Genomic DNA, 25,189 nt, shown 5'->3' with positions numbered 1-25,189 from the left:
CGGCCCTGCGTAAGACACATTGTCTATGGGCTTGAGTGGCTGCCCACACACAGGCGTCCAACACCAGAGATAAATCCCATTTAGGTGTTGACGCTCTTGTAGGGGTCCTGAGCCTACATACCCCAGCCAGAAACCGCTGGACCAGCGGGTGGCTGAACAGTTTCGTTTTGGCAAGACCTTTGTGACATGCCGAAATGGCAGCCGCACAAACACAAACAGTGCTCGCAGCTAAGCCCTCATAAAACTGACCTCATAAAGACTGTAAGAAACACCATAACGTTTAAACCCGACTGTTTTCCACACCATTGTGCTCGCCAGCGCCACCTATACCCTCTAGCAGTAGATTGTAGGGGTGGGGGAAAAAATGTATTCACATTTGAATCGCGATTCAGTCTGCAAGTGATTCAGATCAATTCACAAATGTATATGAATCGATAAAAAAAAAATATATATATATATATCTATATACAGTGGTGGCCAAAATTATTAGAACACTTGTCGGATCTGAAAATATTGACCTTTTTTTGCCTCCAAAACATGATTTCATTTCATAATGTTCATGAAACATGCAGATGGTTGCTCTGAACACAACAAATAACATATGAAGTGAGTCCTACTGTTTTTATCCACTTTTAACTTTAATATTTGGTATGTCCACCTTTTGCAGCAATTACAGCAGCACATCTCTCTGGCATAGTGTCAATATATTTACTGAGAACTTCCACACTAATGTTATCCCATGCCTTCTGCAACTCAAGCCAAAGGCTTTCCTTTGAATGTACAATAGATCTGTCCAGTTTATTTTCCAACACGCCCCAAATTTGCTCGATTGGGTTGAGGTCCGGACTTTGAGGGGGCCAGTCCATCATTTTCAATGTTCCAGCAGATTCCTTCTGTCGCAGGTAGTTCCGGCAATAGTTAGAAGAATGTTTAGGGTCATTGTCCTCTTAGAAAATAAATCCAGGCCCAATAAGACGATTCCTAGATGGTACTCCGTGCCTCACCAGAATGTTGTGGTATACCGTCTTATCCATGATGCCATCAATTTTCACTAAGTCACCTGTTCCTGAGGCTGAAATGGCACCCCACACCATAATACTACTCCCTCCATGTTTAAGTGTTGTCAAGAGACACTCATTTTTATATCTTTCTCCCTCCCTCCGTCGAACATACACTCTTCGCTTGTTGCCAAACTGTTCAAACTTGGACTCATCAGTCCACAACACTTTACACCAATCTTCCTTCATCCATTTCATGTATTCTTTTGCAAATTTCAGGCGTTTCACTCTATTTTTCTCTTTCAATAATGGTTTCTTTGCTGCTATTCTGCCAACAAGTCCTTCTTCTCCAAGTTTCCGTCGCACAGTTCTTGAAGACACTGTTGCCCCATCAGTCATTGTGGTGTTGATCTCATCACGCAGTTCTCGTGAGGTCTTTCTTCGGTCCTTAAGACTGAGAATTTTGAGATGCTTCACTTGTCTGTCTGAAAGTTTATTTTTTCTACCTCTCCCCTTTCGGTTCGTGTGTGAATTGGTGGCATCATGGCGGTCTAAAGTGTACTTTACAGTGCTTGGACTGCATCTCAAGTCCTTGGCTATGCGGCGGTAACTCCAACCAGCATCAAAAAGGGCCTTTATTCAAGCCCTTTGCTCACCCGTTAGCTCCTTTATCACCTTAGCCATGTTCAAAGAGCAACATGTGCTTCAAGACTACGTCTAGAGGCTTTGAATTGATACCAATTGGTGGTGTGGCCTCAGTGACAAAACCCTGATGTTACCAATCACTTAATGAGCAGGATAGACCTTGTACATTCAAAAGAATCACACAGCTGTGTCCTATGACTCTTGCATCACCAGCAATTTAACCACGATCACACCAAACAATGATTACACAACAAATTTGGCTTCTTCTGTGAAGGAACAGGATTGTGTGACATTGATAGTGAAATAGGCCTAGCTTGTTTTTGTAAGAAAAATGACCTAAATCTCCTTATGATGGCTATATTCTATGGTTTATACAACATAATGATGACTTTGTAGATATTTCATTCGTTTAATGGGTATTTTAATGGCCAATTCAACAAAAACAACTGAAATCTCTTGAATATGCCAAGTGTTCTAATAATTTTGGCCACCACTGTATATTATTATGATTTTATATTTTTTTCAAGATTCAAATCGATTTGTGAGGTACCAAAAGATTCCCACCCCTCGTAGATTGTGCCCGCGCACTCTGAATGACAGCATCAGACAGACCTCTGCGCTCTAAGAGTTCCCTCTCAGTTGTCAAGCCATAAGTGGGCTGATTACTGGAGGGCTCTTCACCAGGCCTCCGGCCTGAGAGAGCACATCCGTCAGGTGAGGTATGGGCCAAGGCTAGCCTACCAACATCCACATCAGCTCCGGGAACCTGGGGGCTGCGGGGCGATCGGGGGCTATCAGAATAACCGACAGCCCCTTTGACCTCACCCGAGCTAGCAAGGGGAGGATGGAGACAAGTGGTGGAAATCCGTGTCATGACACGCGGGTCTCTCCAATGGTTCAGGTCGGTTTTGACTGATCTCGGTATCACTAGCAGCCTCCAACCGCAGCTGAGTGAACCATCTCTGCAGCTTGCACATGTATTTTCCCACATTTTCCCATGTGTCCAAACGTTTTTTTACTGTCAACACACACAGATGCACACACACTCGAACACACACACATACAGATATACACATACACACACACAGATACACATACAGATACACATGCACACACACACAAGCAAAACACAGGTTGGCAAAGTATCACGTACAGTACCAGTCAAAAGTTTGGACACATTTTCCCATTCAATGTGTCCAAACTTTTGACTGGTACTGTATAACAGGCCTAATGTCACCACTACATGAGCCCCTGCCATAAACCCCAATACATTTACATTTAGTAATTTAGCAGACGCTCTTATCCAGAGCGACTTACAGTAAGTACAGGGACATTCCCCCCGAGGCAAGTAGGGTGAAGTGCCTTGTCCAAGGACACAATGTAATTTTGCACGGCTGGGAATTGAAGCGGCAACCTTCTGATTACTACCCCGATTCCCTAACCGCTCAGCCATCTGACTCCCCCAATAGGGACATCACAGACAGTGCAGTGATTGTGCGTGAGACATGGAAAGCACAATCACACAGACAGCAATGTTTTGACAAGTTTTCCTCCTCGCCGTGTTAATTGCGGCAATATTGCCCTTTTTGGGGATAATCAGAATCAGAATAATTCCAAACAACTCAAATCTATTTACGCTTCTGAAAATAACACCACTCTGAAGTTTTACGCTCTGCTTTTTATGACATAACTCTTTTTTTCAACGATTGTCTGATCTGGGCTGCTTCTGTTCTCTGTGTGCGTGCAAATCTAAACTTATTGAGGTCTAGCTGGAATTAGCATTGCTTGTTAGCGGAATGGAACGTTAGTGGGACGGCTTGAGGCTTACATCGAAGTTTACCTAAGAAAGGCTTTTTTGTTAATGATGTCGATGGAATACCAGTGTGGTCATATTCAGGTTGAGACTATGTAGTTTTTTACGTTACACTCACCTGGGCACACCAGGGGGTGCGCGGTTTGGCCTTGAGGGTACAGCGGGGGGAGGCCCCCCAAAGGAGTCTGGGGAGCCCCCAGAGCGAGAGGAGACTGGAGGTCCACCGGCAGACGGGAGGACAGAGGCTGAACCACGAGAACCAGGGCGTGCTGGGGGACCTGGTGGGGTTCTCCTCTGAGGTGTCGGACTGGTGGAGGGAGACCTGAGGCAAGGAAAGGTACAGAGAGGAGAAGGAAAAAGATTAAGAGCACAAAAACCCACACACAGCAAAAGTAATTTAGGTAAGTTCCTAAAAGCACCAGAAAGAGGAGCACTACTTTTTAGTGCTCATATCTCTCCTTCCCACGTATTCTTCTGTAAATCCATACCTTCCCCCAGAGCGGTTGTTCTGCACTTGCAGCCAGGAGTCATCAACGGGCGGCGGCATGGGGGCACTGACGGTGGAGGTGCAAATGTCACCAATGATGTTGAGTGCCTCACGCAGGGCGTGGTACATACGCAGCATCTCGTCCCTGTGCTGCGCCTGCTCTGCCGACTCCTCCATCAGAGTGTTCTGGTCACCGCACGAGTACAGCTGGGCCAGAAGCTCTGCATTAATAAACTCCTTGGTCTGAAGGTAGAGAGGTGGGATTTCAGAAAATCACAACAGCTTGACCTTGAATTATTGAAATATTCAAATGCAAGTAGTTTTATTATCCACAGCCATGAGAAAATCAACAAATTACTCTCAGGGGCTTTTGTTACTGGCGAGTCATCTTTAAAATTATTAAAAAATTAATCACAGCTGGGGAATCGTACTATTTAGGCACTTTACTTACTTTTTCTTTTTAAAACTTGTACAATGCTCGTTGCGGATCAATAAAAACATTTACGTTTGTAAACTCACATTAGTCTTTAGGAGTGTTTGATTTATTTTGTACAGTTTATTGCTTACATGACATTGACAATAGTGTTTAGTAGGGGTGTGACAATACACTCAACAGGGCCCAGACATGGGCCCAATAACTTCCATTCACAGCGTTGTGAAGTGAAACACGGGGGTTACCAGGGGGGTATTCCAGGTAGCGGGTTTAACAAACTGTGAGCCTAACCCTGAATTTAATCTAAAATGGGAAACTCTGACTTTTCGATCCAGAAAAGCTGATTTGAATTTGTTAAGTCAACTCGGTGTACCTCTGAGTTAAGCGTGGGCATGAGAACCATTAGAAGCCAACATCAATGGAGCTCCGATACTAGGATCCACCATGGCACCCAGCAACAAAAAATATTGTCCTACTTCACCACACTTCAGATATAAGTTTTCAGGGCTCTCAAGTTTTGAAGACAGGCAAGAGTGACATTCTTCCCCCTGGGGGTCAAAATTAATTAATTAATTGCTTTTTGCCTGACATCTTTGAAAGGCAGCAATAATTAATGCATCCATGGCCAGGATATAATGATAAAGTATGACATGATTTTAAAAGTGACCTATAACATCGACTATGCAAAACACTTAAATGTATTTTGTGCTATTAAAATTATTAAGCCTATTTGGTGGATTTTAAAAAAATAATGTGACAATATGTCAGTCATCGTGTGATAACGAAAATATGACTAGGCCAAGACTCAGGGGCGATTCTAGGATCAGACCTTTAGGGGTGTCAGCCCCCAGTGAGAATGTGACATGAATACAGTGCCTTGCAAAACTGCTAAACCCTTTTGCTAATAACAGGCATGCAAACAGCATTGGTTTCAGAGCCAGTTGTAGAGTTGGGAAGCAGGGTAAAATGCTGTGTTGGCCACGGCCATGAATCACGTAGGTTACCCATTTTGGTTTAAAAAAGGTGAGGACTTTGCATGCCTGTAAAGAAATCCCTAATTTCACTGGATAACAATTAATACATATATGTATTATTATGCAAAATATTGAATGAATCAAGGATGTCCCTTTCTTCATTAACTTTTTATTTATTATAATTTTTAGGGGTCTAAATTGCCACTGCCTAGACTACTTGTTCTGAGCAGGTGTTGTCAGTGAACAGGCTGTAAAACTGTTGATTAAGTCACTCAAACTTATGTTAATTATCTGGGAAACATTTCTAACATTTTCTAAGTTGTCATTGTTTGTGTCAAACAAGTTGTGAATTGGTTGTAACATTAAAACAGGAGATCATGACTTTGTGCTCAAAGTGATGCTCGAGCTCCAGTGGTTTGCTCTGTAGGTGAACAAAACTTTCGGAAGATGTAGCAGAATCACATGAACAATTCCAGGATATGCTTTTTTTCCATAGATTTTTGCGTTAAATCTTACCCAGATACAATAGTGCTATTTTCTGATTAGCTATTGTGTGTAGATTGAGAGAGGCGCGGCCAGAGAAATTTCGGTTGGGCACTGCGGCATATTAAATATATTATCAGTGGCGGTTCTAGACAAATGTTACTGGGGGGGCCAAGGTGGGGTCAGTGTTTAATCAGAGGGGCACATTATTTCCTCTTTTTGCGCCAGCGCATAAAATATTAATAACTTGAGCAATTTATTTCATTTTAATTGTATTATCTAGTCAGCTCAGGGGGGGGGGGCACAGGTAGCCTGGCTCTGACCTCCTACGTACTTCCGCTCAATTTGGATTTTGCTTCTGTACTAGGTCTGGAAGCTCGGCTCTGAAGTCGGTTTCCAGAAACACATTTTTTGTAGGTCCAATCAGCGAACAGAGGGAGTGGCTGAGAACGATGACGTTGATGTCGTGCACTAGTTTGAGTAGTTCAGTAATGGCGGCGGAGAAAGATGCGAGCGAAACTATTCTGCAGTTGTGGCAACGCTGCCGAATATCCATAGGTTAAAGCCGGAGCAAGAACATTCCTTGCTGAGTTTGTTGGTGGCCATGATGTTGTGGCCCTCCTCCCCACGGGGTTTGGGAAAAGTTTGATTTTCCAGCTACGGCAGCTAGCTCCGTTACAGTAGGGGTGAAGGAGTTGGCTAAGGCGAACGCTTGCGATTGGTTATGGCAAATCAGAGTGGCTCTGGGCAGATCCAATAGTTTTAAACTTCAACAGAAGACCCGCCTTCAAGGAAGTTAACGTTTGTCAATGGAGCGATCCCAGACCCTCTGTACAAATGAAATGTACGAGGGTCCGGTTAGGACCAGGCTCGGGCACAGGGGGGTCCAGGGACATTTTTACAGGGGCACTGGCCCCTGTAGGCCCCCGTGCAGAACCGCCACTGAGTAAATGGATCATTATACCATTTGTGTTATATGGTTATTCCGTTATTCCAAAATAAAACAAAACAACGGAATCCAAGCATTTCCCCATAATCTGGTTCTGACATCTGAATTGGACGAAACGATATTACGAGTCTGTTTTTCATTTTCAGTTTAAGGTTTATAGTGTAGTTGCTAATTCCAAATTAAGCCCATATCATGTTTTCATAAAATGTAAGGATATAGATGTGCTTGTGTGTGAGTAGGCAGTAAGATGGTTCTCTGTCCTCACCCATAGCAGCAGTGAAATGGATCAGTGGGGGAGAAGGAATCCCCCTGCTAAGCATTTGTTTGTGTGTGTGTGTGTTTGAGCAGACTAGTGTGCAGGCTTGTACAACTCAAGAGAATTACGTTTGCAGCTGTAAATTGCAATTACAATGAGACAAGGTGTAGACATACTCAGTGGCGGCTCTAGACACATTTTGCTGGGGGGCCAAGGGGGGGCCAGTGTTAAATCAGAGGGGCACATTAAAAAACAGAAACAAATGATATTTAAACATTAAATACTTTCATTTTGCTTTACATTAAAATCATACAAACAGCTCTGGCTCCCCCTCTTCCTGCTCCTCAGCGCTCTCAATACCTTGATATGTTTCTCTAACTTTTTTATTTACTGGGGCAAAAAAGGCTGCAATGTCCCTTTTTTGTTTCATGATGACCACTAGAAGAAGAAAAACAAAAATATATATATATATTCTGTCAGCTCAGGGGGGCCACAAGGGGGGGCAAATAAATGATTGTACAGGGGCACTGGCCCCTGTATATTATAAATAGTTTTTCCGCGTGAGAATTATACAATGTGTGACGGGAATGTGTGACAAAAGACCAAAATGAGTGACTGTCACGCTCAATGCGTGACACTTGAGAGCCCTGAGTTTTATTACGTGTTTATGGTCAACATGAGCACATAGCCTATTTCTAGAAAAAAAGCAACACGGCTGTAGCAGCGTAAACAATTGGCGTGGGAGACAATTGCTGCCAAATCAATGCATACATTTGAATGCAATAGCCCCACTGTCCGTTAATATTACTGGAGAAAAAGTGGTGGACTTAATAAAATAGCATGTTCAATGTTATATTAAATATAAAAACATACTACGAACAGGTAAGGCATATTTTGCTTAGGCCTATACGCTCGCGATTGTAGACTCTACGTTACCTTGGTTTGACCCATACTTGACATGATACAAAGTAAATATCAGTTGGTGCCTATTTCAAGTAGCAGTTACCCCCAACAGGATGCTTTTCATCACAAAATGATGATTACGATGACGAAGAGACATTGACTGCTGCTGCAGAAATGGATGCAGAGAATTATGTATGGTAGCTACTGGTAGTTCTCTCCCCATGTAGACCTACTTTTATTTACAAGTTTGTGTGGAATTGTCAGTTACACTGACATTATGAGAATAATGAATATAAAAACGATTTGCACATTCTGATCCTGTTGAACAGAGCATGGATGCTGTATACAGTGAGATGTTAATTTGATGGCAGGTGAATTTTACATGTGGAACTGTGAAATTTAATGTAATCTCATGTATTCCCAGTTACAAGTAAATGAGTTGTACAAACTGCTTGTCATGAAGAAAGTGCCAAAAACTGACCAAGAGATGGTGTAGGCCTACTTAGGGTAGAAGATTAAAGGCTAATCTTGAAAAAGATTTACTGGAGCACCAGTTACAGCAGGGTGCAGCATGGTCACAGGTGATGTTAATTGTAGGAACAATAGCCTATATGAATACTAGGGGTGGAACAATATATCGTGCAACAATATATCGCAATACAACATTTTTACAAAAGGTATCGTAGAGTTATGGCAATATTTTTACAATATGACGGTTTACATTTGATGGTTGAGCTACCAGCACGCGACCAACTCTGCACCTGCGTCATGCGTGCATTCATTGCATTCACAGAAATCGCTTGAACTCAGTTCACAAAATTGTATGACAACAAAGAAAATTATTTAAAATGTTTAGGAAATAAATCTGTTAATTGAACTTTAGTTTCATTTAAAATGTTGTTCAAAATATACTCCTCCTTCCTCATCTCTTGCTTTCTACCTCTGGTTTAAAATAGTCATGGTAGAGTAGGTGAGAGTTAACCTTCATTGATTTCATTAATTTGCTATACGATTAAATGATTATTTTATTTAACCTTCCTGTGACCATTCTTGCTCGGATTTAACCCATAAAGTCAAATAACTGGAATTCCATTAGTATTGGCATTATTTGGTTTATGTTAATGCACTGTTCAGTTTCCCATCTTCCTTCAAACCATAGCGGAATTAGTTTCGGTTGTTTGAATTAGATTTGCTGAAAATTGTAGGAACAATTAAATAAAAATACTAATTATTGGATTTCTATTTGTAGGCAAAAATGAATAAATGCAGGCAATGATGAAGACCAAATACAATTTCAATTATTTGTCTTTATTTCAGTGCCAAAAAGCATTTGGCCGGTTCTGAGTGTGTAACATTAGCGATGTAATTGCTGGGAATGTTGCTAAAATAAATTACAGATTGTGACGGGAAACTGTAACATCAACTTGGGTATTCATCAGGGAATTAAAGCACATCGAATTGCCATCTTAAAATCCTCTCCCAGAATATAACTAATCGAATTACATTTTGTTTAAGATCGGTCGGCTGAACCAGGAAAGGATATCCTATGTCTGCCAACGCTGTCAGGCTCGGAAAGTGGGAGTGGATATGTAGAAATGCAGAGTTTGTCATGGAAAACCTGAGCCAGGCGTATACTCATTTAGAAATATTGTCACGTTTTTAATAGTCTGAGATCTCGTGGCACCCCAGTGTTTACACTGAATAGGTTTTTCTCAATAACACAATTGTAACCTTCTCTAAACAGAGCCTCATAGCCTCACACCATTACGATTGGCCACTATCGTACACTATGACTAGTTGCTCGTTCTTCTTGTTAGACAGAATGCTTGTTCTCTTGTAAAATTCTCAATTGCTCTAATTAAAGCATAGATCTATTATAAAGGGGATCAGATGGCTGAGCAGTTAGGGAATCTGGTTATTAATCTGAAGGTTGCCGGTTCTAAATGGTGTTGTGTCCTTGGGCAAGGCACTTCACCCTACTCGCATCAATGATGGCGAACTATCAGTTTCTATGTGAAGTGCTAAGTTCCTTGAAGCTCAAAAATCCTAGTTCCGGCTTGTCTGGTCTTGTGCAGTATAGAGTGGCTTGTTGTTCTCCTGGCTAAATGATAGGTCAATGACATATTTTACATAGGGTGCTGGCAAAAAAAGTGGGTTGCTAATTTCCCCATTTAGGATTTATTAAAAAATAATACAAGGTGCTATAACAAAAGCTATTATTTTGATCCAGGTTCAACAACAGAATTTTGGTTAACAGTACCCAGGTGAAAAAAAGGATACTTTAGAGTATTTCAAGCATATTCACATTTTCAATAGTACATTTTAAATATACTAAGAAAAAGTGTACTATCTGTGAATATATAAAAAGTATACTACCATCATGCTTTTACCAATGTAACCGTTAATACTTTGAACACACTTTTAATTTTTTTTACTAAACAACACTTTTAGTAAATGTATTATAAAAAAAATATACTTCAAGTAAAACGTATATGTAATTTGTAAAGTGTACAACTAGAACTTTGTTTTTAAACATATTATTTGAATATTTTAAAATGCATGCTAAAAATAATCTTTGTAACAATGCACTTAAAGCTTACTTTAAAAATCAACATTTTAATATGCTGAAATGTTAGGATATTTTAAGTTACTTTCGAAGTCCCTTCATTAATTCAGCCTTCAGTGTACTGGTATACATTTGCTGTAGTGTGTAGTAGAGTAAAGTACCTTATTTTTTTACTGTTTTCTTGTGTTTGTGCGGCTTCTATTTCGAAGCGGCTTACAGTCCGGTTTTAGAACAAAAAAGTGGCTTCTTTCAAGATCTCTATTTAATTCTCAACACTTGAACGGTGGCTCATTACTTGAATGAGGAATAATTTTCTGTGTCGTCTCAGTTACACTATCAGGGATTTGAAATACAGTGACTTGCTAAAGTAGGCAAATGGCTAGTAGAACATAAAATGTCATAATAATTTCAGTTGATTGTAGCAGATACGAGATGAACAAATTATGTGTATCTCTTTATCTTTAAAACTTCCTATACAGGTAGTCACTAGCCAATCAGCAGGTTAAAAGACAGCGGAAACAAAAAACAGGAAGTAGTCAGAGCGAGAGGGACGAAAAGAACATGGGTGCAGTTGTCTGACTCGGGAGAGCTGGAAATGTGAATACCGAAGTTCAATACAACTCAACGTAGTTAGCGACACCAAGTGACTGCCTGTCTGCCGTTAGAACGTGTGGCCGTTAAAACGTTAACGGGGCTCAGTGCACCGGCCAGAGAGAAGAGTTTAGGATCGTATTGGTTTTTCTGCTAAGCTAGTTGTTCTTTAATCTTTCCCACCGCGGAGGTCGACAGTTCCCTGCCATACGGAGACTGCTCCAAAGCTCCAGCTAAAGAGTGCAAACGAGGGGGAAGTTTTGAGGTGAAGTACTTGATTTTTTTTGTTATTTAACTGCAAGATATAGTGGAGAAGGAACTATTTTGTTGCCCACGAATTCGACAGACGGATTGATATTTCATTTGCTACTTTGCCGTTTTCCATTTGATGCTATTTCATTTGAAACATTACCGTTCTTCAGTATTTCCGAAATTCTGTTTTTTTTGTTGCTCTGAACTGAGTAAATGGACTATTGAAGGACACTTCCAATTGGGACACCATATTTTTACAGATGGCATGGACTGAACCTATTTTTTTTGTTTAAAATAACTACTGAGTGAGAGTTTGCTGGTCAGTGACACTTATTGTTTTGTTTTCGGTCACTGCTGTTAATTGGCTGTTAAATCACATTGTTTAGCATCGGTATTTTCCAATGTAAGTCATTTTCAATATTCTGAATCTGTGAATGGTGATTTGAGTGGTCAGGACATTCCTAACTAATTAATAAATCCTCACAAATTTTCAACTTTAAATTATTGTTTATACTGCAGTCTTTGATCTTCCCTGAGGTAGGGGCGTCTCATCCCTGCCACTAGAATATGGTAGTAGAGGAAGTCATTTAGGTCATCACCGTGACGTATAAATTCTAAAGCCTAAATTATCATATTCATCACACTTGGGGCAGGTTAGACTTGGGACTAGTAGGCCTGGGGGTTAGGGACTCAGATCCTCTTATCTCCAGCCGTTCAGGGAGGAGTTATTTACCCCTACTAAGCGGACGTAGGTCCCGTTCGCTACATTATCAAACAGCTATAAGACCCAGTGAAATGTAATAGGCTAGCTAGCATCGCTAACATGACTAATTCAACTTTGGTAGTGTAACCAAGCTCTTTGTAAGTTCGTTTTAGATATAATTGATCGTGCGGACAATGAGACACGGACACGGTCTCTTTTCAAAACTTGTATTTTACCACTGCTCTTCTTGACATAGCCATTCGAACAGCCTTTACTGATTTCACGTAATGGTTTCAGCCATAGACATAATAAAGAGTAGACGCCGCATTGGCTGCTGGGCGCGAGAAACAAGATACCAGAACTCTGCAGCATTTTCCTGCTCAAATCGGTGGACAATCCAAACAGGGCTCGGGGGATTACTTTTTACAAGTAAAATTTAACATTACCATACTGTTGGTTTTATTTTTGGAAAAGAATAATCATGTCCTGTATCATAGCTACATGCACAGCTACAGCAACGCAAACCGCATGAAAATCAGTTCAGTATTCAGTTCGGTATGATTAATTAAATGTGCTGACAACTCATTGCCCCAGCCAAACAGATTATACTGAGTGGAGCGGTTGCCCTTTCCAAGATGGCGGCCCCACGGCTCGTCAGCGCCAGTAGCGGTCAATGCGGCGTCTACTCTTTATTATGTCTATGGTTTCAGCAACTTCGGCAACTCCCGAGGGACAAAACACCCTTGTCTGTTGTCACATAAAAAGATCTGCTACAATACGCTATCCTCATGATTTGCAAGCTAGCTAAACTTATACAAAAATAATTTTGTAGACATAACAATGGATTCTGCCACTAAATTAGTGACTTGGCTTTATTTCTCAAGATACTATCCACAACCGAAGTGTGTTAACCTACACAATGCTGTAAGATCGCCTAATACTTGTGCATTGCTCTTGGTACCCAGAATGCCCTGCGGCAAGCTGAAAAGCTACTAAGTTAAGGGCATTAGCTTAGCTAAATAAGCATTGTTTGGAGTTCTATTGTTGTGTTCGTTTTGTTTCGATATGTGTAATGCTATGGTCTACAGTTCAGATAATTTGAGTGTTCACCCCGATTGGGAATGTTGTCTAGTTATACAAGCTGTCTGCCGCACGCAGTGTAACTTTGCAAGTAATCCATTGTGAGCATAGGTTCGCTCAACGTTGGCTGCGCAATGGTAAGGTTTGCATTGAAAGTGCAACTTGTATTCCAGTGCGGCTTGTACTCCAATTTAGACGAAGTGCCCATTCTGGGGGCCCAGGATTTTTTTTTTTTTTTTACTTATACTAAATCTTAGCATACTTGAGTATAGTTGAAGACTGCTTAATCATCAGCATACTTCAAGTTATTGAATGATTAGTTAATTTGAAGTGTGCTCTTTTGGAACAACTCATTTTGTACTAAATGAAACCGAAGTCGGCGGGTCCTCTAGCTCGTGTGTCGCCACCACTCGCCATATTCGTCTTTAGTGCTGCTGCTAGCTATCTCTGACTCACTCAGGCACAGCTCGGCTACACAGGTGGCGGCGACAATCAGAGCTAAGGCGGGGCTACAGATGAGGTGTTCCTAAAGAACACGAGTATCTAACAGTAGTTCCGCATTACATTAATTAAATTGCACGCAAGTTTTATTTATTTTTCTACCGTGTATTCTCCGTGTAATTTCATATACCGAACCGTGACGCCCGTACCGTAGGGTTCGGTACGAATACATGTACCGTTCCACCCCTAATTGATGACGTTGTCCCCAAGAAGGTTGTCCGGTCTTTCCCAAATCAGAAGCCCTGGGTTGATGCCGCGGTCCGGGCCAAGCTGAGAGCCCGCACTGTCGCCTTTAACTCTGGGGACCCTGATGAGTACAGAAAGGCCAGATACGACCTTCTGAAGGCCATCAAAGCAGCGAAAAGGGCTTACAGGACCAAGGTGGAGTCCAGCTACCATGGCTCTGACCCCAGGCGCATGTGGAGTGGACTTAAAGCCATTACTGACTACAAAGGGAGAGGCTACAATGAGACCCAGTCATCTGTCCTACTGCCAGACGAGCTGAACTCCTTCTACGCTCGCTTTGAGAGGGACAGTGACCCCCCTGCAGTGAAGCTACCTGAAGGCCAAGCCAGTGGTGTGCCTAAACTAACTGTAGCCGAGGTGAGGCTGTGCTTTAAGAAGATCAACCCTCGCAAGGCACCTGGCCCAGACGGCATATCAGGTAGGGCCCTCAGGGGCTGCGCTGACCAGCTGGCAGGGGTCTTCAGTGACATCTTCAACCTCTCCCTTAACCTGTCTGTACTCCCCACCTGCTTCAAGAGGACCACCATTATCCCTGTGCCCAAGAACACCAAAGTCACATGTCTGAACGACTATCGCCCGATAGCACTGACCTTTGTCATCATGAAGTGCTTCGAGCAGCTAGTCAAATCATTCATCTGCTCCTCGCTGCCCCCCACACTGCACCCGGTCCAACAGGTCTACAGACGATGCCATCGCTCTGACTATGCACACCGCTCTCTCCCACCTAGACAAGGGGAATACATATTACATACTATGTGAGCATGCTGTTCATTGACTACAGCTCTGCATTCAACATCATCATCCCCTCCAGACTGGTCTCCAAGCTTGTGTGCCTGGGACTAAGCACCTCCATCTGCAAGTGGATCTTCCACTTCCTGACGGGGAGGCCACAGGTGGTAAGAATCGATGACCGCACCTCATCCGTACTGATCACCAACACAGGCATCCCCCAGGGCTGTGTGCTCAGCCCTCTCCTGTTCTCCTTGTTCACTCACGACTGTGTGGCAACGCACAGCTCCAACCTCCTTGTTAAGTTTGCTGACGACACAACCATTGTGGGCCTCATCTCTGACAGTGACGAGTCAGCCTACAGAGAGGAGGTTGACACCCTGACTTCATGGTGTCAGGACAATAACCTCTCTCTTAACATCAGCAAGACCAAGGAGATGATTGTGGACTATAGGAAGCGGCAGGAAGAGGAGCATGCACCCCTACTCATCAATGGATCGGAAGTGGGAGAAGATCAGCTGCTTCAAGTTCCTCGGGGTGAACATCAGCAATGACCTCACCTGGTCTGTTCACACGGACAAGGTGGTCAAAGTGGCCCGTAAGCGCCTCTTCTTCCTGAGAAGACTGAAGAAGTTTGGTATGGACTCAGTCATCCTCACTAACCTTTACAGATGCACTATCGAGAGCATTCTGACTGGTTGTATTACAGTGTGGTATGAGAGCTGCACAAACAGGGACCGCAAGGCCCTACAAAGTGTGGTCCGTTCTGCTGAGTTCATCATTGGCAGGAAGCTCCCAGCCCTACAGGAAACCTACCACACACGTTGCCTAAGGAAAGCCAGCAGGATTCTGAGAGACTGTTCCCACCCATCCTTCAGTCTCTTTACCCCGTTGCCTTCTGGCAGGCGTTACCGCAGCATCCGGTCGCGCACACGCAGACTGGACAACAGTTTCTACCCAACAGTTACTGCACACTAGTCACTTATACACTGTCACTTTCAGCTACTGGTTGCACTCTCAGTAACATTGCACTACTGTACCTCACTGTACCTCGCCACCAGGCGAGTGCAAATTGGCACTATTGTACTGTACTCCACTTAGGTTAGAATAGGTTATAGGGTTGAAACAAGTTTTATGTGCATTTAGGGTTAGCATAGTGTTCTATTTATTGTTATCTGTAATTTAGGAAGTTTTAGTATTAGGGTTAGTATAGTCGATTATTTATTGCTATCTGTATATTTAGGAAGTTTCACTTATTTAAGCTCAGCATAGATGTAAATTATGTTCTGTGTACTTATATGTTATGTTATGCCAGGTGCTTGCGTTGTCTTGTCTTAAGGATTTCAGTGCCCAGTCTAACCTTGTGGTGTTCTGTGTACCTGACAAATAAAAGACTTTAACTTGAATAACCTGAAAAGCTCTGAGTCTTATCAGTAGCTAGCTACCTCCACAGCAATAAAGTTGGTCGCGTTTTAATAAGGGAGGTGGGACACAACCTCGTCGTCGTCGTCGTCGTCGTCATCTGCCGCTTGTCCGGGGATCGGGTCGCGGGGGCAGCGACCTAAGCAGGGAGGCCCAGACTTCCCTCCCCCCGGCCACTTCCGCCAGCTCTTCCTGGGGGACCCCAAGGCGTTCCCAGGCCAGCTGAGAGACATAGTCCCTCCAGCGTGTCTTGGGTCTTCCCCGGGGCCTCTTCCCAGTGGGACGTGCCCGGAACACCTCACCAGGGAGGCGTCCAGGAGGCATCCTAATCAGATGCCCGAGCCACCTCAGCTGGCTCCTCTCGACGCGGAGGAGCAGCGGTTCTACTCTGAGCCCCTCCCGGATGACCGAGCTTCTCACCCTATCTCTAAGGGAGAGCCCGGACACCCTACGGAGAAAGCTCATTTCGGCCGCTTGTATTCGCGATCTCGTTCTTTCGGTCACTACCCATAGTTCGTGACCATAGGTGAGGGTAGGAACGTAGATCGACTGGTAAATAGAGAGCTTCGCCTTTCGACTCAGCTCCTTCTTCACCACGACGGACCGATGCAGAGCCCGCATCACTGCGGACGCCGCACCGATCCGCCTGTCGACCTCGCGCTCCATTCTTCCCTCACTCGTGAACAAGACCCCGAGATACTTGAACTCCTCCGCTTGGTTCAGGATCTCCTCCCCGACCCGGAGATGGCACTCCACCCTTTTCCGGTCGATTACCATGGCCTCAGATTTGGAGGTGCTGATTCGCATCCCAGCCGCTTCACATTCGGTTGCGAACCGCTCCAGTGAGAGCTGAAGGTCACGGCCCGATGAAGCCAACAGGACCACATCATCCGCAAAAAGCAGCGACCCGATCCTGAGGTCACCAAACCGGACCCCCTCAACACCCTGGCTGCGCCTAGAAATTCTGTCCATATAGGTAATGAACAGAATCGGTGACATAGGGCAGCCCTGGCGGAGTCCAACCCTCACCGGAAACAAGTTCGACTTACTACCGGCAATGCGGACCAAACTCTGGCACCGGTCGTACAGGGACCGGACAGCCCCGATCAGGAAATCCGGTACCCCGTACTCTCGGAGCACCCCCCACATGAGCCCCCGAGGGACACGGTCGAACGCCTTTTCCAAATCCACAAAACATGTGTAGACTGGTTGGGCGAACTCCCATGTACCCTCCAGGACTCCGCGGAGGGTATAAAGCTGGTCCACTGTTCCACGGCCAGGACGAAAACCACATTGCTCCTCCTGAATCCGAGGTTCGACAATCCGACGGACCCTCCTCTCCAGGACCCCTGAATAGACTTTCCCAGGGAGGCTGAGGAGTGTGATCCCCCTAAAGTTGGAGCACACCCTCCGGTCCCCCTTTTTAAAGAGGGGAACCACCACCCCGGTCTGCCAGTCCAGAGGCACTGTCCCCGATGTCCACGCGATGTTGCAGAGTCGTGTCAACCAAGACAGCCCTACAACATCCAGAGCCTTAAGGAACTCCGGGCGGACCTCATCCACCCCAGGGGCCCTGCCACCGCGGAGCTTTTCAACCACCTCGGCGACCTCAGCCCCAGAGATAGAAGGGCCCCCCCCGATGTCCCCAGACTCTGCCTCCACGTCGGAAAGCGTGTTGGTGGAATTAAGGAGGTCTTCGAAGTATTCCTTCCACCGATCCAGGACGTCCCCCGTCGAGGTCAGCAGCGCACCATCCCCACCGTATACAGTGTTGACAGAGCACTGCTTCCCCCTCCTGAGCCGCCGGATGGTGGTCCAGAACCTTTTTGAAGCCGTTCGGAAGTCATTCTCCATGGCCTCGCCGAACTCCTCCCATGCCCGGGTTTTTGCCTCCGCGACCGCCAAAGCCGCGTTCCGCTTGGCCTGCCGGTACACATCAGCTGCCTCTGGAGTCCTACCAGCCAATAAAGTCCGATAGGCCTCCTTCTTCAGCTTGACGGCATCCCTCACCTCCGGAGTCCACCACCGGGTCCGAGGGTTACCGCCGCGACATGCACCGACCGCCCTGCGGCCGCAGCTCCGGTCAGCCGCTTCAACAATGGAGGCCCGGAACATGGCCCATTCGGACTCAATGTCCCCGGCCCCCCCCGAGACATGATCGAAGCTCTCCCGGAGGTGGGAGTTGAAGCTCCTTCTGACAGAGGGTTCCGCCAGACGTTCCCAGCAGACCCTCACATTACGTTTGGGCCTGCCAGGCCTGACCGGCGTCCTCCCCCACCATCGAAGCCAACTCACCACCAGGTGGTGATCAGTTGACAGCTCCGCCCCTCTCCTCACCCGAGTGTCCAAGACATGCGGCCCCAAGTCCGATGACACGACTACAAAGTCGATCATCGAACTGAGACCTCGGGTGTCCTGGTGCCAGGTGCACATATGGACACCCTTATGCTTGAACATGGTGTTCGTTATGGACAAACCGTGTCTAGCACAGAAGTCCAACAACAAAACACCACTCGGGTTCAGATCGGGGGGGCCGTTCCTCCCAATCACGCCCCTCCAGGTCTCACTGTCATTGCCCACATGAGCATTGAAGTCCCCCAGGAGGACGAGGGAATCCCCAGGAGGAGCGCTTTCCAGCACCCCCCCCAGAGACTCCAAAAAGGGTGGGTACTCTGAGCTGCCGTTTGGTGCATAAGCACAAACGACAGTGAGAACCCGTCCCCCCACCCGAAGGCGGAGGGAGGCTACCCTCTCGTCCACCGGGGTGAACCCCAATGTACAGGCGCCGAACCGAGGGGAAACCAGTATTCCCACCCCAGCTCGACGCCTCTCACCAAGGGCAACTCCAGAGTGGAAGAGAGTCCAGCCCCTCTCAAGGAGACTGGTTCCGGAGCCCAAGCTGTGCGTCGAGGCGAGGCCGACTATATCTAGCCGGAAACTCTCTACCTCGCGCACCAGCTCAGGCTCCTTTCCCGCCAGCGAGGTGACGTTCCACGTCCCTAAAGCTAACTTTTGCAGCCGAGGATCGGACCGCCAAGGCCCCCGCCTTCGGCCGCCGCCCGTCTCACACTGCACCCGACCCCCATGACCCCTCCTGCGGATGGTGAGCCCACTGGAAGAGGGTCCCACGTTGTCTCTTCGGGCTGTGCCCGACCGGGCCCCATGGGAAAAGGCCCGGCCACCAGGCGCTCGCCATCGAGCCCCACCCCCGGGCCTGGCTCCAGGGGGGGGCCCCGGTGACCCGCTTCCGGGCAGGGGCAACTGAGAACCATTGTTGTATTTCTTCATGGTTGGTTTTTTGAGTTTTTTGGGCCCCTCCTTGAGTCACCACCTTACCGCGGTGGAGGGGTTTGCGTGTCCTAGTGATCCTGGAAGCTATGTTGTCGGGGGCTTCATGCCCCTGGTAGGGTCACCCAAGGCAAACAGGTTCCAGGTGAAAGACCAGACAAAGCGTGGGGACACAACCTTGTCTACCTTAAAGCAGACATAGAGCCTAGTCAGAGCCTCAAAGTCCCACATCACCGGTCCTAGGTTTTAGTTTCATCATCAGGTGAAATAGAGACGGCTGGGTGCTCATGTGTTGCTGGACCAGGACACTACTAACCCACAATAATTCCTATATGAACACTTGCATCCAACCTTTACTAGCAGTACTGCAACTAAATCTGTGGAGGTCTTTCGTAGCCCTAACACAAAGTAGAATGCAGATTTCCTCCGTCGGCTTTTTGTCCACAAAATGAAATGAGTGCACATACGATAGTGTTTTGGGTGGTCTCTTCAAGGCTAGGTTTTTCAGCTACATTCTTTTGTAGTCCTCATCGGTTGGTTTGTATGTGACAAATAAAACCTTTAACTTGCACTTGAACATCATATAAATTCAACCAGGCCATCCAATCATCACTGATCACTCGACCTATTTAAAGGGACGAGTGTGCACCCTAGGCATACAATATGGCACAATTGCTTTTCGCTTGCATTGGGCCTCATTCTCGAACATTGTCTGAAGTTTCTTCTGAAATGTTTCTTACGGGCTTCGGAAAAACAACGTAAGAAAAAGACATCCGCCAAATTCATGAACACGTTTTCTGAGCTGTGCTCCCCCGGAAGAGGCCGATTTACGACTGCTATTTCGAGTTCAGAAAGTTTACTGAAGTTCAGAACAAATCCCAGATGAGAAAACATTCATGAATTCCAAATGTTTTCCTAAATCCAATTCAGAAGAAATTCCTTCTTAAATTCTTCTTAACTGAGTTCGAGAATGAGGCCCATTGATTAAACGTGTGCAATTGCTCAGAGGTCAGATGGCATTGTTGGCTCTTGATTTCCTATCGTAACATCCAGCATTGTAGCGTTGACAACGTTGCTAGCGGTGGAAATGGTGGAGCAGAAACTAGCAATTGCAAGCTGCTGGCGTGCCTGTACGTAGTCTCTGTGTTTTTTGCTCTGCACGTGCGATTCCATCGCTCTCATCCCCATTGTCCCAAGTTTGAAATTCTTCCGAAACGCAGTTTGCTTCATAACCATTTCCAGGCACCAACCTTAACCAAGAATACTAGCCATTTGTAATAGAACTTTCATTTCCCTGTGTTTTTAAGTTGAGTGGCTATCAACCATTGCTGTATAACCTGTATTGACGATGCTTTACGTCGTCAAAATCTGCACAGTAGGCTACGCTCTGACCTAACCATAGACAACGCAGCGCATGTAGCCTACAACAAAAATATTAGACCTGGCAGAACAGATTGCCTGCATTTTCGCAGTGACATGACACAAAAAAAACGTAAGACCCATCCAATCTGAATTTAAGACAATTCAATACTTTTTAAGGACTTATTTTTAGGATAGGGGTTTAAGACTTTTTAAGGACCGGCGGCCACCCACACCACCCTGGGCTGTATTCGTTTTTTTTTGTCAGCTGTAAAGTGGAAAAATTATTTAAGACTTTCGTTCACTGAGTCAGTCTCCACTGACTCACAGCTTGTTATGGCCTTGTTATGAATGCACGTGTCGTGTGACGTCTGAGGGATAGCTAGTTAGCTACCATTAGCTTCACTTTTTGTCACAAAAACTTTAATTATGCCCAAACTGTCAAAGGACACGTTCGCGCAGATTCAAGTAATGCAATTAAGATAAGATAATCCTTTATTAGTCCCACAATGGGAAAATTCGCATTATTACTAGGGTTGCAAAGGGGCGAAAAGTTTCCTGTAAATTTCCGGAAAGTTTCCACGGGAATTTTGGCTCGGGAATTTGGAGAAAAAAAAATGTGCCAACGTTTTTTGGCAAAAGCATATAACATGGAACTTAAATGTAGTTAAGAACAAGTCTATGCATGCCTAGCTCAGCTGGACCCTGAATGCAGCTGGTTGGAAACATTGTCTGCCAGAAACATAAACATAAAACGTTCTGTTGTTTTTGAACGTCTTTGTCATCAGTGTTGCGTCTGAACGTTTCAGCCCTGTGCCTGGCAAGTGTGAGAGCGCCAAATTGCGTAGAGGCCAAGAGCGGTATTGCGAACAGATAGAGATTTCAATTATAGCTTGGAACATATTGAAATAAAAATTTTGGAGCTGTGGACTTAGTTAAACATTTTGAATTATGAATTGAACTAGTTCATTTTAAAATTTGTGAACTATGAACTGAACTAGTTCATTAGAAAGTGAACTCCAACACTGTTTGTCATTATCTAGCATATTGATTAATTGGTAAACTGAAGCCATGTTAATTTTAATACCACGTTTATTTATATACAGTAGACTACAATTTTACAGCAGTGAGAGTAGGATGTCTGTATGTCCACACAAAGGTACACCATCACCTCGATTGATCGCGGCTTTCGGGGTTCATCAACAAGCGCGAGTTGGGCAACTACTACTCACAAAATGTCAAAAATATAATTTTTTTAAGTTGTAATATAAATGTTTGCATGCATGTCTGCTTATGACAAATAAATACAGTTAAATTACCCCAAAATGTCCAGATTATTCCTGTTAATTCCCGTTTATTCCCATGGAAAGTTTCCAATTTGAATATTCCCAGAATTTTGCAACCCTAATTATTACAGCAACGCAGAGACTACAAACAAGAGTAAAAAGAACAACACAGTGCAAGAAAAACAATGTAGCAAAATAAGTATAATAATTATATATGACTGAGTATTTAAATAATATTGCACAGATTTTGTGTTTGGTGGTCTACTGGGAGTACAGCTGGTTTGGTTTTACAGCCTGACAGCAGCAGGAAGAAAGGATCTGCGGTACCTCTACTTCACACACCGGGGGTGAATCAGCCGGTGGCTGAAGGAGCTGCTTAGAGCTGCCAGGGCGTCCCAAATGGGGTGGGAGGTGTTGTCCATCAGGGATGATAGCTTAGTGTCCACTGGATACCTCCACTGTATCCAGTGGACACCCTAGCACAGTGTTGGCCTTCTTAACTAGCTTGTTCAGTCTCCTCCTGTCAGCCGCCGAGATGCTGCTACCCCAGCAGGCCACTCCATAGAAGATGGTTGATGCTACCACCGAGTCAAAGAAGGTCCTCAGGAGTGGACCTTCAGGAGTGGACTCCAAAAGACCTCAGTCTCCTCAGCAGGTAGAGTGTGCTCTGTCCCTTTTTGTAGATCGCATGAGTGTGATCAGTCCAGTCCAGTTTATTGTTCAAGTGAACACCCAAGTACTTATAAGATCTCACAATCTCAATGACCATTCCCTGGATGTTCACTGGTACCGGAGGAGAGTGTTTATCCCGGCGGGGGGGGGGGGGGTGGATGTTTGATCGGTGATCGAGTCTGTTGAAGAATAAGTTTGTCATTCACCCACTTCTGGTCCCCCATAGGCTGTTGGTTGGGCCCCTTATATCCAGACAATGGGCCTCATTCTCGAACATTTTCTGAAGTTTCTTCTGAAATGTTTCTTACGGGCTTCGGAAAAACAAAGTAAGAAAAAGACATCTGCCAAATTCATGAACGCTTGAAAATGTGTTCCTACGCAGCAGAAGTTTTCTGAGCTGTGCTCCCCGGGAAGAGTTTTCTTATTTTGAAAGCGTGTCCTCGTGCTCAAGAATTTGCATGCATACACGCCCCGACAGCTCCTTATAAGGGCAACAGCAGTGACGTGTGCAGTTAGAATCGACACAATTAGGAAAGCAGCAGGAAGCAAGTTATGTCCAAGCGAAAAGCAACCGGTGCACAGGTGCATTGGTGCAACATCATACCAGTAAGATGATCAGTGGAATTGTTCTCCACTGGATCTAACAGTGTGCACACTAAGCAAGGTTAATTATTATAATTATTTAAATCCGAGGATGTCTGTTATGGCAAGCCGTTTTATCATTTAACCAATTAATTCTTGATATCCAAAATTCAAATTCTTGATATAAAAAATCTAATTCTAAGCTTTTTTAGTTTCTTGTCATTTTTAAGTATGACAAGCCGTTTTATCATTTAACCAATGAATTGTTGATATCAAGAATTCGGATTTTGGATATCAAGAATTCAAATTTTGAATATCAAGAATTCATTGGCTAAATAATAAAACTGCTTGCCATAGTCCGTAGAGTTGAATGCAATCACCAATGATTTCTCATAACTTCATTAACACTTCAAACACAGAGAGTTTTCTTAAATGCCTCCTTTCAGTCACCACTGTCTCCAGTCCGCCAGAGCGGCTTCGAGGTCATCTGTGATCATTCTGCTGGACCTTTCTGCAGCGTTTGATACAGTTAACCACCAGATCCTGCTCTACAGACTTTCTGAGATGGGCATCACTGGCACTGCACTCCAGTGGATCTCATCCTACCTATCGGGAAGATCCTACCAGGTCTCCTGGGGAGGCAAACTGTCAGACCCTCACCAGCTCTCCACCGGTGTCCCACAAGGCTCCATCCTTGGACCCCTCCTCTTCTCTCTGTACACCACCTCACTTGGACCAATCATCACCTCCCATGGCTTCTCCTACCACTGCTACGCTGACAACACGCAGCTGTACCTGTCGTTCCCCCCCGACCGATCCGAGGAGCTCAGCTAGGATTGAGGCCTGCCTCGCAGAAATCTCCGCCTGGATGACCGAGCACCACCTCCAGCTGAACCTCGCCAAAACAGAACTTCTCATCATCCCGGCCAAACCCTCCATCTCCCACGACCTCTCAATCACCCTGGGATCTGCGACGGTGACCCCTTCATCCTCTTCAGGAACCTTGGGGTTACCATGGATGACGAGCTCTCACGGCCCACATTGCTGCGGTCTCCCGGTCGTGTAGATCAGTGGTTCTCAATCCTGGTCCTCGGGAACCCCTGCCCTGCATGTTTTAGATATTTCCCTGCTCCAACACACCTGATTCAAATAAATGCCGCTGATAATGACCCATTAATTTGAATCAGGTGTGTTTGAGGAGGGAAACGCCTAAAACAGGGGTCCCCAAACCTTTGTCTGCGAGGGCCACATAATTTTCCTTTCTTTAATGTGGGGCCGGGTCGGAACAGAAAACTACTTATGCCGGAGTAACTACCAGTATTATTGTGGAGATTTTATTATTATTTTAAATGTATTTATTGTGCTTTCAAACGATTAAAATATTTAATCACGATTAATCGCATTAATGTCGTAGTTAAATCGCGATTAATCACATTAATGTCATAGTTAACTCGCGATTAATCACAATTAATCACACATTTTTGTCTATTCTAGATGTCCCTTGATTTCTTTTTGTCCAATTATTAGTGTTGTAGTTTTTGCGACAGCATGTGAAAAAGACTACAACAATTGCTGGGACAAAAAGAACCTTAATCGCGCGATAAAAAATTGACGCCGTTAAAATGGGTGTGCCTTAATGCCTTTAATAACGCGTTAATTTTTTTAAGACTGGTATTGTTCACAGGGCCGGTCCAAATGCATTGGCGGGCCGTATCCGGCCCGCGGGACGTAGTTTGGGGACCCCTGGTCTAAAACATACAGGGCAGGGGGTCCCGAGGACCAGGATTGAGAGCCACTGGTGTAGATTCACCCTCCTCAACATCCGAAGATCAGAAGATACTTGTCTGAGCACTCCACCCAGCTGCTTGTCCAAGCACTTGTCCTCTCCAAGTTGGACTACTGCAATTCGCTGCTCGCCGGTCTCCCAGCATGCGCAACCCGCCCTCTTCAGAGGATTTAGAACGCAGCGGC

At 45.1% G+C, this 25,189-nt stretch overlaps 1 protein-coding gene across 1 annotated transcript in view; it reads right to left on the bottom strand.

Annotated features, from left to right (window-relative positions):
- dnm1a (dynamin 1a) overlaps positions 1-25,189 on the bottom strand; it is a 270,919-nt gene that overhangs the window by 42,437 nt on the left and 203,293 nt on the right. The window contains exons 21-22 of the mRNA XM_047044701.1: positions 3,945-4,186; positions 3,575-3,778 (exon numbers count right to left, since the gene is read on the bottom strand). Of these exons, the coding sequence (XP_046900657.1) occupies positions 3,575-3,778; positions 3,945-4,186 (446 nt within the window). The remainder of the gene's footprint in view (positions 1-3,574; positions 3,779-3,944; positions 4,187-25,189) is intronic.

This window comes from Hypomesus transpacificus, chromosome 22, assembly GCF_021917145.1.
Source record: "Hypomesus transpacificus isolate Combined female chromosome 22, fHypTra1, whole genome shotgun sequence".
Taxonomy (NCBI): domain Eukaryota; kingdom Metazoa; phylum Chordata; class Actinopteri; order Osmeriformes; family Osmeridae; genus Hypomesus; species Hypomesus transpacificus.
Note: the sequence above shows the minus strand (reverse complement) of the source record. Positions and strands in the feature narration are given on the sequence as shown.